Here is a 17,883-nt window from a genome sequence, read left to right as displayed (position 1 = left end):
CTCTTACTTTTTTTTTCTCCATTTTAACTATTTATTATTATTTTTCCAAAACGAGTGCAAAAAAGAAATGACTCAAGTAACGTGGGACATAGGGAGTATATAAAAATTACTCCTATAAAAAAAAGATGGAAAAGCTTTATCATACAACTACTCCATCCGTCCCTAAAAATTTGTCATATTTTTCCATTTCCGTCCATCCAACAAATTTTGTCACATTTTATTTTTTACCATTTTTTGTGATGGACCTCATATTCCACTAACTCATTTCCATTTATATTATATTATAAAACTAATACTTTAAAAGTAGGACCCACTACCTATTAACTTTTTCAACACAATTTTCATTACAATTTTTAAAATTCGTGTCCGGTTAAAGTGTGACAAATTTTAAGGAACGGAGAAAGTATTACTTATATTAGTAATAGGATTATACTCTAGCTATAGAGCGGAAAACATAGGAAAATATCCACACTAATAACTCAAAATAAAATATTATACATAAATTTAATGAAAATAAAGAAAAGTGGTTGCTCGATTTACATGTTGCCCAACGTAAATGATGAATATCACTATGGATGTCAATCGAGTCAGCCTATCAGATTATGGTCCACCCTACTCAATTGCAGGTTAATCGAGTGCGGATTAATCGGATTGAAAATTTTCAATCATAATCCTCTAAGTTTAGAAGGCTATTCAGGCCAGTCCACAAACCACGTGCTGCACTGACATTCCTTAATAGTTAATAGTATCAATGTATTACATAATGCGTTTAGTAAAAATTGTAAGAGTTTAGTAAAAAGGGATGTGATCAAATGAAAACTCTAAATATTGTACAAACTCAAAACTATGATATGGACCATTGAAAAATGTCAACAGATCACAAAAAGACATTAACAAGAAAATGTCAACAGAATTTCAACGGTAGTCAATGATTGATGTTGTGTTGATATTGTGTTGACATTAAAATCTTGAAATTTTACACTGTATTGATATTGTATTGAAACTGTGTTGAAGTTGTGTTGAATAATTTGAGTTTATATAATATATAAGTTTGCATTTTATCATTACCTTGGTAAAAATATATGCTTTCCTCTATTAAAAAAAAAACAAATGGGGGACCAAATTATTCGTAGGAAAGAATCTTAATTGAGAATTAGCAATTCAAGACGGGAGCACATAATATTGGAGAAATGATAAAATGTAGTAGCATGTACTATATAAATTAAAACGAATTTTACCCATCATCAATCATCATTAAATCCAATTGATCTTTTATATTCAAAATAATACCTACTACCAAAATAAACCCATCTTTCAGCTTCTCAAATATTAACAACTAAAGCAACTACGCCGAGTATTCGACGAAAATGAATCTCGATCAAGGCAAGTTGGAGAGTTAGAGGCTTAGAGCCATGACGAAGAAGTAAGCATCATCACTTTGGCCGGAAGCCACCATGGATGACAAGGCCTCGCCGGAGGAGGAAGACTCCAACGCCGTCATACTCTGCGTTCATGCTCCCAGCCTAAACGACGTCGTCAATGAGAACATTAAAAAGGCCAGGAACGGAATTTACTGTTCTATATACTGTGAATAATTATTTTTTATTTATTTGTACATATAATAGTTACTTTTACAAATTGCATCATAAGTTATTACTACTATATTTGAGCCAGATTTTGGTAGCTAGGATTCGGACTGAGGTTCGTGTTTAGTTCATATTTGGGCCGATGTTTGGTTGCGTGCATGCAATTGGGCTATCCCGGCCCGGCCCAAACACATCGTTTGGTAGCATGCATGCAATTGTTTGTGTTATAAAAAGCTACATCATTGTATATAATCACAAATGTTGAATTTAATTTCAGGATGTTAGTGTTGTGTTTCATAGATACGCATATATATACTAGAGAATTAATTGTTTATGGTTTGAATTACGCCTGAAGAGCTGCAGATGCTAATCGAGAGTTCAAATGTGGGAATAAATAGCACATTTTTGTGCCAATTAAAAAAATACAATAAAATTTAAAATTGTCAAAAGCAATCGTACATAACATCTTGCTGCTGGATCGGGCCTTATTGGGTTAGTGACTACTTGTGCAAAGCTATGCTATATTGGAGTACAAAAACACATAATTTACTTGTATCAATGTGTATTCTCAAATTCTACGAGTTTGCTAAAAATGAACAAACAGACATAATTACAATTTGAATAACTCGATCCTTGCTCTAATGAAATGGGAGATTCTTTTCCATATATATACCCAAGTTTGGGCTCATGAAATCGATTTGTTGATGATTGTCATTAGCTTAAACTTGTCATTATAATTCGCACGCTTGCCGACATTGAAAGATATTCAAGCTTCTCCACAAACTTGCCCACTTATTTGAGTTGTAAAACTTATTCTTTTATTGCTAATTACTACTCCAAGTGAATTCTTACACTGGGAGTACACTGATTTGATTTATCGATTCCGTGCCTTGAGGATTCCTTAATGGCTGTAACTTGCTTGGTGTTGGTAGCTTTAGATGTTAATGTTGGTTCGATCTAGGTTCTTGGTTGTTGTTCCTTTGCTTTTTTTGGTTTGGAAATCTTCTCTTGTAGTAAATGTTATGCTGCTTTTTTTGTTGTCTTTGTCAATACTCTTGTAGGTCATCTTTTGGTCCTGTTCACCACATTGTTACCACATTGTTTGATGCTGATTCGAACATTTTATGATACTTATGTAAAGAAAGATAAATATTATTTAACTAATCCTTCTTCCTTCACATGAGATAGCACTCTTGCAGGTTACAACTCACAACAAACAATAAACGGAGTATGTGTAGATTATCATATTCATTGATTAATTGCTTCGACAATGGCACAAGTCAAATTAAACGGCTTAAAGAATGAATATTGAATATCCAACATGGAGTATATAAAATCTATAGCATTAGCAATACGAATAACGTACATAAGGCAGTTAAAATAATTTCTCCAAGTAGCATAAATGTGGTCCTCATAAAATTAAATTTGGACAAATACACATCAAGAGAAACAATGGAACAAAACAAGAGCTGAAATCTTACCCCATCCCTATCTATAGTCTATACTATGTATGAATATGATAGCTCATACTCATATTACAATAATCTTTATATATACTCGTGCATTCTTAATTACAAATTTAGTTTTTCTATTTTCTTTTCCCCACCACCTCCCATCCATTCATTTCAATCTACCATTTCTTAACAAAGTATTAACTTTCTATTCTTAGCTAATTAAGAAGAATACATTATACTCCAGTAAATAAGAGATTCGTTATATTATAGAAACGTACAAAAAACATACCACAAACTTTACATAGAAAAAAAGAAAATAAATTAATTTTATCTATCTATATATCCGACGCAAACAGGAGAGACTCCAAACCCAAACCCAAACACACACATTTCTACCCTAGCACACACACCTCCCGCCGCCGCCACATTTTCCGGCGACAATTCCGATGAATATCCGGCAATAACCGAATCCAAAAATTTTCGAGGTGGAATGATCAGAAGAGATTAACGGCCGATCATCGGTGGTCGCATTCGCCAATCGCTATGTCACTGTCGTGCTCCGACCTTCTCTGCGGCGAGGATTCCAATATCATATTCGCCGCCGGCGTGGATGAATTGCCGGAATATTCATCGGACATCGATTCCGGCCCGCCGGACGTCGAGGAATCCATCGCCGGACTTTTGGAAGACGAGAGAGATCTCGCCGGAATCAATTGGCCTCTCTCTCATGAATCGATCGACGCATCTACAAGAGCGGATTCCGTTGCATGGATTCTCAAGGTATTTTCCTCATTCCAGACTCCGTTTCACTGGTCAGGTTAGAGGCGCTAAACTCCACCGGCGGAGTATTCTAGAACGCAACGCGATGAAACAGTGGCTCGCGGCGCACTTTAGTGTTTTCAGCGCATTTTATGACGGGAGAGTTTTTTTGCTTTGATGCAGGTACAACGATATTACTGTTTCCAGCCACTAACGGCGTATCTCTCCGTCAACTATTTCGATCGTTTCCTTCACTCTCATCATTTGCCGGTAAGACTCCGTTACCGTCAACTACACTACTTTTTCTTTTTTTGAGTTGGCAAATACACCAATAACACTAATTAATGCAATGGTTATTACTATTTTAATATTCATTTAATCTAAATCTTATTTTTTCACCACTCCAGCAATTAATATCTATCCATCAGCTTCTGAACTGCCCATTTAATCTCGACAACATAATTAATGAAAGTATTTCGTACAAAATCTTATTCATTTTAGTCAAAATCACGCTGCAGTAATCTCCAAACTTTCATCCACTCAGTAATTAGCGTGAATGAATAATATTGACTTTGTTCCTTTCCAAAGCATTAGATATAAATTGACTTTTAATACCAATATGACAATGACCTATAGCTATAAATAAGGAATCCTTCCTCAATATAAAATTTATATTGGGTAGATATTAAAATAAATTATTAATTAAACTCCATGATTTTGAGTTAAAATTATTAAAAAGTATCAGTTATGTCTTTTTGGTTAAATCCATGTATATTCCTATATATATAAACAGTATTCTTGTCCCACCACTTGGTGCCCACTAAATAAATTAATACTATACCAATTGGCGTAAAGTGTCACGTATGGAGGGCGCTTTCATTAATTAAAGGCAATTAGTTCCGCTTCCTCCTAAGTAAACACTAAGTAATAAATAACAACAATTAATTTATATCCAATAAATACTGTTGAGGGGTAGCATCTTCCTAATTACATTATTATTTGATGACTTGGATGAGATTATGCAGTTTGTGAATGATGACTCAATATTAAGCATGCTTGTTAATCATAATTAATTAGCAAAATTATCTTCTCCATAATTTAATAAGGACTGGTCCATTTGTCCCCTGGTGGTCTGCTACATCCTCAGAATTTATGCATCGTATTATTGTACTAGTATGTACACCTAATCTTTTTATTTTATTTTTTGTTTTTTTGCATGCTGATGAATATAGTTGTACAATAATTTCAGAAAATGAACGGGTGGCCGTTGCAACTGTTGTCGGTTGCATGCTTGTCACTAGCTGCTAAGATGGAGGAACCCATTGTTCCTTCTCTTTTGGATCTTCAGGTAAGTAAATTAATAATGCTAATACTAATAGTAGTTAATTATTTTTGGGGTTAAATGGTTTTGATAATTCTTCATTGATTTATAGGTTGAAAGCTCAAAATTTATTTTTGAACCAAAAAATATCCAAAGAATGGAGCTTCTGGTGCTAAGAGTCTTGGAGTGGAGACTAAGATCAATATCTCCATTTTGGTATTTAAGCTTTTTTGCACTGAAAATCGACCCGACTGCGACATATACCGGCTTCCTTGTTTCAAGGGCAAAAGAAGTCATCCTCTCAACAATGCAAGGTATTCTTTATACAAAATCATCTTAATCTACTATACTCATTTAGTGTTGACTTTTATACACATTATCAATTACTATGTTTAACTACCAAAAAAAGACAAATAATAAAAATTTGAATTGTTAAATTAAACAGAGGTGAGCTTCATTGAGTTTCGGCCATCATGCGTTGCTGCGGCAGCCATACTCACCGCGGCAAACGATCTACCTAAGTTCTCGTTGATCAGCGCTCAACATGCCGAATCATGGAGTGATGGACTCGACAAAGTAAGAATAAATGTAAAAAAAATGAATATATACGTACGTACATTTCGCAAGTGATTAAAACTGAAAAAAAAAGAAATGTTTTATTTTGCAGGAGAGCATCACAAGATGCCACCAACTGATTCAAAAAGTGGCGGGAAAGAACAAACCGAGGAAGCAGCCGAAGGTGTTGCCGCAGCTGCGGGTGAGTGCTGCTGTGTCGTCTAGTGACACATCGTCGTCAGCCTCCTCGTCGTCGTCGTCCACGCCACCACCGTATAAGAGGAGGAGAGTGAATAGCAAGGCGTGGGTGGGTGATGACAAGAGGAGCTCTGATTAAGAAAAAACGAGGAGGGGAGGGGACTAAAATAATATAATAATAATGGTGGTGGTGGTGGTCCAAGGTTTGTCTAGACTTCAAATCCTCAAGTTTTTCTTTTAATTCCATGGGTGAGTGAGGGGTAAAGAATATGATGTAGATAATTAGGGAGTATAATGTATGGTATGTTATGCACAAGAGAGATTTCATTGGTCACCCATTTCTTAGTGGGAAATGCTACATCTCGCAGATTCCCAAGAGGGAAAGGGGGGGGGTTTGGTACATAGTAATTATATAATTTCGTGTGAGAGAAAGTGAAAATCAATAATTTAGTTGGGAGTGTGGAAAGAAAGAGAAGTGATATTTGGATTTGAGTTTGGTGGGATCCAGAATCCAGAGATAATTATTTATATGGGGATTCCAATATCAATCAAGATTCAAGGTTGCTACAACGAGGAGAGGCAGAAAAACAAGACTACCGTTCCGTTTGTCAATTTTTGAGTATGTGTGCTTTTTTTTTTTGCGGGAATTCTCCCTTTTTTTTTGTCCTAACCATATACTGGACTCAATTTTTCTCGGGTGAAGATCGAACATATGTGCGTATATGGATGTACGCACATATATCGAATTCTTTTTTTTTCTTTCTCTGGCCGATAAGAGGTGGCCTAACCATACAGAGGTCTTTGGGGCCTTTTTTATTTAAATTTTGTGGAATTTCTTTCATTTTTTCGCTCTTGGTTGTTTCTCTTGTTGTTTGTACTTGGATGAAATAATTAAAAAAATGAAAAGATTATTTATAAATTTATAGTGTGAGCTGCCCCCACCAAACCGACCTCGACCCATGAGTGCATGTGACTGAAAATGAAGATTTTGTAGGTTAGCCATTTGGTTTATCAGTGGTGGAGGTGATTGTAGATGAAGGGACTGAGCCTTGGTCCCTCTCCTGCAATAAACGACTCATCCAAATCAATGAATGTGACTCCTTAACCTCCCTCTTCTCGTGACCTTGCCTTTGCATATTATTAAAATTCTAATTAATTTTGAGAATACTCGTTGTTCATATCTCCCCCATATACCCGACATACAATTTGTCGATTTTAGTTGTTTTTAAAAAGAAACATGGCTCGTGTCCATATGAATGTGGTCTGTAAAAGGGAGTGACTGTGCTTTCATAATCCACCTCCTATTTTAAACATAAGATCTAACATGGTACAAAATTACTAAGTACCCAAAAATGAGGGGATTCCCTCTGTCAATCATGCTTCTTTTTATTATATCCAACAGCTGGTGTGTGCTCCACTTTGCACATATAATATAACCACTCTGTGACAATTTTTGTCAGCTAGAGGCTTGAGATTACCTCATTAGACTGGCATCTAATTTAATAATGAATAAGCAAAAACAAAACACATTGCCCCCATATATGGAGATTGGTCAGGCCATAGGGTTTCTCATAATCAATGTGATCCGTGGATCTTGAGCAAATGGATGGCCTTGATTGGTTCTTACACTGAATAATATATATGTGCATTTTGTAATCTTTTTTGATATACTAAGGGGTAAGTGGGACCAGAGCTTCAGACCTTGATATCAGTTTACATTTTCAGATAAAACTTAGAAATTTGGGCTGTAACTTTTGAAATTGCACTAAAGCTTTAGGCAAAGTCCTAATACCAATTTGAATCTAACCATATGGAGTGGCCCCCATAAGCAAAAAAATTGAATTCATTTTAGCTAATTATTTAAGATGATGGATCATGATAGAAGTAGCTATCTACATTTCAATTATTTGGGGTGCGTGGCAAATGCCAATTAGATTAGAGATCAATTTTCTAGGAAAAGTCTTAAAGACTTTGGAGTATTTGAATTTTGAGCAATATATATTGATATTTGATGTTTTCCCTCTAAAAAATGTTACTTGTGGGTTTGTTAGGTAATAAGCAACCAATAAGTGTGATTAATTATGCAATAGCAGCCAGGCCACCAGGCCACACTAAACTACATCAAAACAAAAATACTTTATGCAATGAAAGGAAATTAGTGAAAAAAAAGGAGATAGTAATATATAAGACACGAGTGGCGTGCAATCGCAGTGGCAGCTTTAACTTTCTTTCTTATTCTTGACATGAATTGAAGAGACTGCAGTGAAAGGGCAAAATAGACATTTCACTAATTGATATATTTTTTTGGGCATGTCTCAGAACATAAACTACAAAACCCACATTAATGTATTAATGTGTAATGGCTTGTGTTAATTAGAAACCATAATTTGGCTGCGTGTTATGATGTGAATAGGCAGTTTGCCAAGGAGGAGTGGACATATTTAACACTACTACTATTAAATGTTCTTTGGTGTTGCTAATTTTATCCACAACAGTCATAAAGCTAACTATTTAATGCATGTGTGTATTAGAAAAAGTTAAAGATAAGAGTTAAATAAATAATATTGGCACGATGCATGGAAATTTTTGTTTAGGAAGTGGGGTCGTATTGTAATGCAATGCTCATAAGTTTGTAAATTAGCTAAGTAAAATAGATTATTATTTGAATATTCTCTTTCGGCTAGCATTGGATTTCCACTTTATTTAGTGACCATTCTGGAAAAGCTCCATCAGTTGCATGTTACACGTCCCACAATTCCATCACAATACTTATACTACTAATTTTTAAAGAATTAATTACACAGTATAGATATATCGATCAATCACAAATGTTATGGATAGCTAGAATCTTGAATCTTCAATTTTGAACAAAATCTTGAAGAAATACTCCATTTAATTTCTTTTACCTTTTACGATCTCTCATGTTGTTCCTTACATAGTATAGTACATATTCATGATATTACTTGATTCCTCTTTTAGAAAAATGATTTCGCATCCTTCCTAGTCATTTTTTTACTTTCTCTCTCCTTATTAGTGTATTGATTTGAGCTAACAGCAGAGTGGTTAATGACAAAGGCTAATGTCTCGAGTTCAAGTTCACCATAACGCGACTTTTAAAAATCAAATCTATTTAATCATTTAAAAAAGAGAATAACTATAAAAAAAGAAAAAAGAAACAAGGAGTGGCAAAATGGAAAAGGAGATGAGTTTATAATATGAACAAGAAAAAAATCCAACACTACATTCTATGTTTGAATAGTCGAAGTGAGTATAAATATAAAGAGAATCCCAAGTGGTGTTTCTCCTAAAAGCCAAAAAAACTTTTCTCTCTCCCCATGAAATCCATCTATTGGAGGGGTATAGAGGAGCGTTCTTCAGTCACTTTCTCCTATTCTTTTTACATCAAAATTAATTCAATTAAAATCCAAATTTTCAAACATTTTTAGGCATATGTGTGACAAAGATAAAGGATGACCTAAAAATTCAGCTTTATAAACTTTTATTTCATTTTTTTTTGTAAGACTATTACGTGCATCTCGTGGGGCGTTTTTATTGGACCCTGAAATGAGAGTTTATTTCAAAAGTTGGAATAATTCTCTTACAAAATTTTTCTTATTTTTTCCAGATAGAGCAGAGATTTTATGCTGAATGCGAGACAGCATCACTTGCATTTCTGTTGTCCCCCTTTTTAGAGTTGAGGGAAAATAGTAAACATAATCGAACATGAACAATATCATTGGCCATAAAAGTATATATTATAATTTTTTTTAATAATAAACGAATTATCTTATTTATGTTCATACTCCATATATTTACATCATTACTCATTTATAATATTCATAAGAAACATTATGCTTTTTAATGCCTTATTTGTTGAATAAAGCTATGCAACCACATTGTGGCTAGCTATAAAAACTTATTTTTATCAATTGATAAAAGCAATAATAATGCTAAATTATTAATTTATATTTATTGATCAAATCTCTTAAAATTATTAGTACCTCTTTTTACTTATTTCGGATAGATCTAGATAATGATTTGCAAATGAATAGTATATAGTATAATTCATAACAAAAATTATGATTTTTAGGTGAATCAAGTGTTTTAATTACTAAACCACTAGCAACTGAACTTATTTTGTTTGTAAAATCAAACAACGTTATGGCTAGTTAAATTACATCACTCTGAAATAATTTAACCATTAAATAATTCAATTTTTATTTAAAACTTTACATCATAACTGAAAATTGCCAGAGTGTATTGCAAAAGAGAGAAGATGTTTTTCAGAGAACATTCAAGTATATATATGTTGATAAAATTTCGTTATCATAGTATTTGAGGCAATCATATATACATAGGGGCCTATATATATGCAATATGTGTGTAGATGCAAAGTGCCATGGTTGTGATGTAGAGAGGAATGTAGATGTAATAAAAACATGATGCAATGTGCATGATTACTTATCGACTGTTCTAGCTATAATCATTTTGCTCTAGAATTTTATGTTATCATCATTATCACCACCCCGAACTTCATACGCTAATTCCTTAATTTCTTTTTCGAATCCTTATTAATTCCGTGTCAAAATCTTGATTACCAACTTAATCACACTATTAGGGAGATAGCAGTTGTCTTTTACAATCGATATGGGACAATAAAGTTCATAACACAAATTTGCCCAATGCAATAAACAGTAGTCAGAGTATATAAATAGAAAAATGGCATTTTCATCAAGATTTTTTAATGAAAAGCAAAGATCACACGTGAAACTTTGCAAGCGATGTAAGCTTAGAACATGATAGGTTTGTTAAAAGATGTGTTTCAATTCTCTCTAAAAGGATGAGAAAAAATTGGCTTTGGATCCCAATTGGAAAGCCACAAAAGGAGCTGAAAAAAATAAAGAGAGTGGAATAAGAATAGAGGTGCTATAGAGCTACTAGTATATATATGTATTAATGGAGAGGAGCGTCTGCAAAAAAATGTGATAGTGGCCTCCAATTCATAAAGAGTGGAGACAAAAGAGTCATCTCTATAATCATCAATTTTATAAACTCATCATATTATTTTTTTATCATTATCTTACATTTTCCTGTCTTAGTCACATAAAGCAAATGGGAACCATCGCCCGGCTTATTTATGGCTATATATTGGCAGTTTCTGAGATTTTTTTTGTGTTTAGCGGAATTGACTAAAGTGGCTTAATTAATTAATTAATTGTTTGAAATTTAATTATTTTTTAAACTGTTAAGTTTATGAAGGAAAGTGAAGGAAGGTAAAAGATGGTGTTTTGCCGAAAGCTTCCTATATTTGACTACGTTTTTACCAATTAGTAAAACTTTAGTTTACCAATAAAGGGGGAAAAGAAAAGGGGTAGCAAAGTACACATTGAGAGAATGTCAAGATTAGATTATATTATTGCAAATATGTGGGAAATGATTGAATTATTTTTTCTCTCTTTTTGGCTCAAGTATCCTAGTATTTGAAATCAATCAACAGCTCGATCGTATTTCTATTATACCTAAAAAAGAAGAAGCTACACCTCATGAAGTATCATCGGGATTTTATTTTATTTTATTGTAAATTTCAAATAGGCGTAAATAATACTAATATCAAAAGGTAAAAGAATATCTGAAAAGCACTGTTTGTAGAATGAGCTGAGCACAAATGCATGCGTTCAGTTCCATATGTATATATAGGCATAGTTCTTTTTTCATTGTTCATTTATAAATGGAGCATATAATTACGTTTATTTGTCAGAACCTTTTATATAGTACAGTAGTACTACTACATAATATCACTCCTAATTTATTTATTTTAAAAAAAATTTAGACACTAGTACATTTTTTGCCCGGGACAATGAACCAAAAAATTTGGGTTCCTGTTTGATTGTTTGTTTAATACTTCTGCTTAGAGGATTTGTCATGTACTACTATACTGAAAAGTACAGAATATATTTCATGATCTGATAGACCTCAATTTGTTAATCATGGAATTAAAATCAAAGAAATTATTACTGGCTAATGCCTGTTGCACGTTTTGTTTCATTGGGAATATGCTATGTACTAATTTCTTAATATGGAAACAGACATTTACTACTTTTTCCAGTCAATTCTGCACTTTACTGCGTATTTTACGAGATTGGGCCACGTAAGTTTGTTTAACAACTTTTAATTAGTTTTTTAATATGGCCTAATTTTATTGTGTTTCCAACTTTTGATTAAGATAATCTCTTGCCAAATAGAGGTCAGTGTAGTGTTTTTTTTATTCTTACTCGACTCAAAAAATCAGCCCAGTTTTGTGTACTTGAATATTCATTAAACTCAGCCCAACATTTTTTCTTTATTTGTTACTACTAGTATTAGTTTTTAATGTTTGAGATACCTAGCCCAATACACTCACAATAATTAAACTCAATTTTCAGCGTTCGGTCCAATTTCCATTCTCCTACATCTTCAATCATGGCTTGGTTCGGTTATTGGCCAAATTGGCTTTAATTGTTTTCTAGAAATTTCCAATTCTTAACAAAAATGTCCTAAGTCGGAATTTCATCAAAATATTTATTAGCTATGTAGGGTAAGCCTATCACATCAAGTATTTGTAGATTGTTATAGTGTAGTTGTTTTATGAAAATGATTACCTCTTCATAAAACACATTTTCACTAGACATATTCCATTACGGGCACCCACAGCGCATCGCGTGGATGTCTCCATCTCGGCAGCGAGACAGCGATGCAAGCTCCGTCTCATCGCCATCTCGTCTCCGTCGCGTCCCGCGTTTCCTTTCGAAGAGGCAGTTGGCGAGACGTCTCGCCACGCACCTTGGCGAGCTGTGGTTCGTGCGTGACGCCCACTCGCCGGCCGGCGAGTGGGCGTCGTTTATATCCGTTAAAATTGATTTTTTTTAAAAAAATTTCAAAAAATAATAAAAATATAAAAAAAAAACCCAAAAATTATACTAGCCGTTTATAGCCGTTTTTTTTCAAATTTGGAAATTTTTTGTCAAATATTTTAAAGCCTCCAATCACTTCTATAAATATCAAATCATTCCCACAAATTATCCACCATAAAAAAAACTCTCTATTCTTACTCAAACACTCTAAAATTCTTCATCTCAAAACATTTTTCTTCTCCCAAATTGAATCAATTCATGGATCATTTGAGCAAATGCGTCTAATAATGGAACAATCGCTAGAAGAAGATCGACTCTTTCTTCTGCTTCTTTGCCTCCATTTTTTTTAAGGTGTTTTTTTTTATGATTTTAATTATGTGTTTTTATTTTTTTAGGATTTTAATTATATGTTTTTTTATATTTTTAGAATTTTAAATTGTAAATGAAGTGTGTTTTTTATTAATTGGATTTGTTGAAAATAAAAATAAAAAATGAAATTGAATGAATAGTTAAGAGATGGAGGGATGTAGGTGTTGTCTCTTAGTTAAGAGATGGAGTGAAAAAGTACAGTGGGGCCCATGAATAGTGAAGAGATGGATAAAATTCAACGTTGTGGATGGTCTAATAATTGATATGAGATCCAAAGTTTCAAGCCATAAACATTCAAAGACTTAGATAAAGGTCGTAAAGGCATCAAAATGTGAGCAATCCCTTATAAGCTAATATTTATTAATGTGAATCTTCTAGATTGAAGACTCATGAATTTGCTCCGGACTTATTCTTGTAAATAAACCCAATAAATAAACAAGATAAATAAAAAAATGGAACCAAAAAAATGGATAAAAGGATAGAGGATGGATTAGTGTTATGATTTAGGTGAAGAACAAGAAAGAAATCCCAAAGACAATTTCACATGCAAACACCTAATGGCTCCACAAACTAGCAACACAAGTACTAGCAAGCATACCTTTACAATCAACCTTAGCCCGACAAAAGATCGAATGCAACCCGAAGGAATTTGATAAGTCTTCAAAAGATGAAGAAGGTGAGCTCTCAAATATGGAGAAATTGTCTCTTACAACTATTCAAAAGCTCCTTGAAATGAACCCTAGCAAAAGTATTTATACTAGGAGTTAAAAAGAAGCAAAACAAGACAAGTCTTGGTAAAAAAGTCATATTCCGGACAAAACACCCGACCAGGTATTTCCCACGGCTCATTTCACCTGCCCGCGTGAAGTCTCTGGACAAAAACTGATTTCTCGGCAAAAAACCCGACTACGTGTTTTTGGGTTGGCAAAACACCCGCCCGCGTGTTTCTTTCTGCATTGCATGACTTTCTTAAAACGATCATAACTCTCTCATACGAACTCCGTTTGGGGCGTGTGAGGTACTCACGCGAAGCTCTTTTGACGATGAAGACAATGGTGGTCTTAGAAGAGCATTTAGACACCATCTTGATAGACAAGTTCTGGTTTGGTTTGACCTCCGAATCCGGCTTGGCTCCTTGCCATATCTCCACCTTCTTTTCAGACCCCAATCAACCCATGGCCCTCGATGTCATTGCATCCTATGATTGTAAATCCCCAGATTCACATCATTTATACTAGACGACATGCATATGCTACAAAACATGAATTGAACAAAATAGGTACTATAAGATAGAATCTGGTCGGAATCTTTAGGAAAGCAAAAATTTAGAAAAAGTTGTAACATGATTTATCATTTATCATTTATCATTTATCAGTTGAGTCGTATTCCTTTTTAGTCTGTCCCAACAAAGTTGAGTCATTTCATTTTTTAATAAAAGACAAAACATTTAATCACTCTTTTTTATTCCATCATTTACTTTACTCTCTCTTATCTTTCCTACTTTTTTCATCTTTCTTATTTATTTAATATAAATTTTTAATCTCCGTGCCCAAAAGTTTTGTCTCAACTTTTATGGGACGGAGGAGTATCATTTATCATTATCCATATCACATGGAGCCTTGTTAGATATATATCATTAGCTTTCATATATTTTCCTAGGTTTCTGTTCACAATATCTCTCCAACAAAATGGCTCAACACAACTTGCTTTTAACTTCTCAATCACCTTTGTGCATATCTCAATAAACTAAAGCTGAATATCTGTACACTAAAAGCAAGGCCAATTTGTCGTAGCCACAGTCCAAGACATGATTTCTTTTTTCCTTTTTATATTGCATAAACAAAATCAACTTATTTCTGTGGTTGAGGAGGTACGAGTGTGTTTTTCTAATATATCTTCATATCATATAGTATTAGCAAAGTAAGCCATTGTTGGATTTTGTTGGGGATGCAAACCACACATTTGAAATCGGGAAATAAGTAATTGTAATTGCATCCCAACCCCATTATGATACTTTTGGGGAGTATCAGTATCCTAAACACAAAACCGTTTGCCCAAATCGGATGATACTATACTAAAGTGGAGTTCAGGTACATCGACCAACCTTCACAGATTTAATCTAAACCATGAGAGTGTTGCCCAAAGCTGACAATATATACTAACGTGGAGTTGGGGGCAATTTAGAACTCCGGTTGAATAAAAAAAAATGAAGTCGAAGAAGGAAGGAATAATTTGTTGATTATGTAATCTTGTAGCTATACAAGTATTGATCAGGTTGCAGCCTCGGATATGCTCTGTAAAGACGGCCGCCACGATCTCGACCTTCCTCCGCCTTCCCGGTGCCGGAGCCTTGCATCACCCTGATATTAAAATTCCCAACAAAAACATCAATTCTGTCGGCAAAAAAAAGAAGTACTTTAACAATCTCTCATATCCATAAAATAAAAGGAACTAAAATCACTACAAGTCTTAAGGTAAAGGGTGTAAGATTTAATTATTACCTCATCATGGTCGGTCTCCGAAGCAGGCAGTCCTGGCTCGGGCTCGGGCTCGGAGGACACGCTCTTCTTCATCTTTGCATGCTTCTTGGCTCTCACAACTTTCATCACCTCTGCCAAACCAATTCATATTTAATTAGCAGAGAACTCATCTATCTTCGAGTTTATATATATGACTAAAATATGTGGGTTTTTTTTTATATCATATTTTGTTTATTTATCTAGAGATATGCAGAATAAAAAAAGGTAAAAGACCTTGAGTGGTGAGGAGGCGATAGGCGCGGCCGAGAACGAGGGTGTCGGTGGGGCGGAGAAGCTTGACGCGGGTGAAGCGGACGGTCTGGTTGTGGTGATCGGGGAGAGTGAGGGGGATGATGAGAGAGATGTAGTGGCCGGGGTTAGTTTTCATGACATCGGTAGCGGAGATGGGGCAATACATCCTCTCCAGCTTGCCGCATGGGTGCTGTATCACCAGGGCGGCAGCGTCCACGGCCTGACAGTTGCCCATCTCTCTCTCTCTCTCTCTCTCTATAGAATGTAATTGTAATGAAGGGGGAATATGGTTGGTTTGGTGTAGTTTTCTTTCAGTTAGGAATGTTTGTGAACGACATGGACGACCAAATTAATTATACTAACCAAGAGAAGAAGAGACGACGAAGCTCAACATGGTCCCTTCGCACCCTCCATTCCATATTCTTATCTCTCATATTATAATACTCTATTCTTCAAAATTTATACTACTATACATTTTATTTGCGTTTACACTATTATTTATGTCCGCTAATACTCCTATTTTTATTTACTAATACTCGGATCATTCCAAAGTTTCTATTCTCAAGATATATTCAATTTGACCGGTACTACCTATTAATCTTAGTACTCACATTCAAATTCAAAATTTTAACATATTTTTTTAACAGATAGTAGAAAACTATTTTAACATAATTGGGTTCCATATGTTAATGTACGTGCTTGTTTTTTATATTGATATTCATATAACATATAATTCATCCATTTATTTTGTGATTCCAAAGTCTCTATTCTCAAGCGGCGGAGTCACGGAGAGAGATATATTCAATGATTTATAGTATGAAGTAATTTTTGGTTATGCATGGATAATTCTATTATAATGCTGGCCGAATCAATTAATAAGAAATAGTAGTCCTCATTTGTTTCATATATGATGGTGCTCATCATAATTTTGGTGAGCTTAGTTGAAACGGTCAACGGGTCAAAGCTAATTTTTATCAGAAGTATGGTTTATTTATAGTACTCTACATTGTAATAAGTCAATAATGTTTCTTTTATAATAAAAGTATAAATTAATTAAAAGTAAATATTGCATTTATTTAAACCGCATCCTTATATCTCGTACTCCATGTAATAGGTCATCGCGTTTTAACCAAATTTCTTAAAAATCAAGTTAGTATATTGGTTTGAAAAGATGTTAAATGTAATTTTATATTTTCTCTTGTTTTCTTCTGCAATAACGCATAATACTATAAACGCTTCATATATTGAAATAGTTTTTTTTGTACATATCAAACAATACAATTTAATTAAAAGAACAACACTGATACACTTAGAAGATATCGGTACTTCTGTTATTGTGTGAGACAAGTTGCATAAATAATTGCCACTTCAAAATAATTGAATGCCACCTCAACATATTGAACAGCATCTCACTCCATCCAAGTATAAATTCAAACTTGATTTCGAATTGTAGACTCATCATCACAATTCAAAATTGAAGAAATTCAATCTTATTATTATGGTGGTAATTCGTAACTTGGAGTATATTATTTAACATAAATTGTAGAAAAAAATAAGAAACATGGTATTGAAATTTTTAAATAGATCCACACACTCTACCTAACCATGCGTGGACAGTCTCGATTTGCTAACGACCGGCCAACCTTCGTCTGTCTATATATCTAATGGAGTATTTATTAGGAAATTGCACTGTCCTAATAATGATTAGCTCCTACAAAATAATTAATTTTCCCCTGATTAATACATGCATATGCCCTTAAATTAAAAGTAGTTATAACAAGATGATTTTTTTTAGTTACTACTGTACAACTTAAAACTCACCACCCACTAATACATCGACATTCTAATTTTTTTGTTAAAGAAACAACATCTTATAGTACTAATTAAAAAACAGGAATTGTGTTGTTCAGTCGCTATATATTTCTACACCCGTAAAAATTGACTAATTTCTGTCTTGGACAAACTTTTTAAAATCTCGTG

General features: G+C 33.9%; 2 protein-coding genes across 3 annotated transcripts; one reads left to right on the top strand and one right to left on the bottom strand.

Annotated features, from left to right (window-relative positions):
* Window positions 1-3,391: 3,391 nt before the first annotated feature.
* On the top strand, window positions 3,392-6,714 carry LOC125208627 (cyclin-D1-1-like). The gene is made up of 6 exons (XM_048108281.1): window positions 3,392-3,820; window positions 3,983-4,069; window positions 5,049-5,147; window positions 5,233-5,434; window positions 5,566-5,696; window positions 5,788-6,714. The coding sequence occupies exons 1-6, from the start codon at window positions 3,584-3,586 to the stop codon at window positions 6,010-6,012; spliced, it is 981 nt and encodes a 326-aa protein (XP_047964238.1). The 5' UTR covers window positions 3,392-3,583; the 3' UTR covers window positions 6,013-6,714.
* An 8,379-nt stretch (window positions 6,715-15,093) lies between these two features.
* On the bottom strand, window positions 15,094-16,317 carry LOC125204651. Of its 2 annotated transcripts, none has more exons than XM_048103359.1 (3): window positions 15,886-16,317; window positions 15,634-15,743; window positions 15,094-15,525 (listed from the first exon to the last, which is right to left on the bottom strand). In XM_048103359.1, exons 1-3 carry the CDS (start codon window positions 16,136-16,138, stop codon window positions 15,520-15,522), a joined length of 369 nt encoding a protein of 122 aa, XP_047959316.1. In that variant the 5' UTR covers window positions 16,139-16,317; the 3' UTR covers window positions 15,094-15,519. The 2 variants fall into 2 exon arrangements, with proteins under 2 accessions (XP_047959316.1, XP_047959314.1); XM_048103357.1 differs by having other exon boundaries at window positions 15,094-15,492; window positions 15,886-16,314.
* Between the last annotated feature and the right edge of the window lie 1,566 nt (window positions 16,318-17,883).

This window comes from Salvia hispanica, chromosome 2 (genome assembly GCF_023119035.1).
Source record: "Salvia hispanica cultivar TCC Black 2014 chromosome 2, UniMelb_Shisp_WGS_1.0, whole genome shotgun sequence".
Taxonomy (NCBI): domain Eukaryota; kingdom Viridiplantae; phylum Streptophyta; class Magnoliopsida; order Lamiales; family Lamiaceae; genus Salvia; species Salvia hispanica.
Note: the sequence above shows the minus strand (reverse complement) of the source record. Positions and strands in the feature narration are given on the sequence as shown.

Excerpts from the sequence above, each read along its gene's own strand:
- LOC125204651 (XM_048103357.1), bottom strand. The coding sequence starts at position 16,138 with ATGGGCAACTGTCAGGCCGTGGACGCTGCCGCCCTGGTGATACAGCAC. Across the intron at positions 15,744-15,885 it reads TCGCCTCCTCACCACTCAAG|AGGTGATGAAAGTTGTGAGA; the intron begins GTCTTTTACCTT and ends TTGGTTTGGCAG. Across the intron at positions 15,493-15,633 it reads CGGAGACCGACCATGATGAG|GGTGATGCAAGGCTCCGGCA; the intron begins GTAATAATTAAA and ends TTTTAATATCAG.
- LOC125208627 (XM_048108281.1), top strand. The coding sequence starts at position 3,584 with ATGTCACTGTCGTGCTCCGACCTTCTCTGCGGCGAGGATTCCAATATC. Across the intron at positions 4,070-5,048 it reads TTCACTCTCATCATTTGCCG|AAAATGAACGGGTGGCCGTT; the intron begins GTAAGACTCCGT and ends CAATAATTTCAG. Across the intron at positions 5,697-5,787 it reads GGAGTGATGGACTCGACAAA|GAGAGCATCACAAGATGCCA; the intron begins GTAAGAATAAAT and ends TTTATTTTGCAG.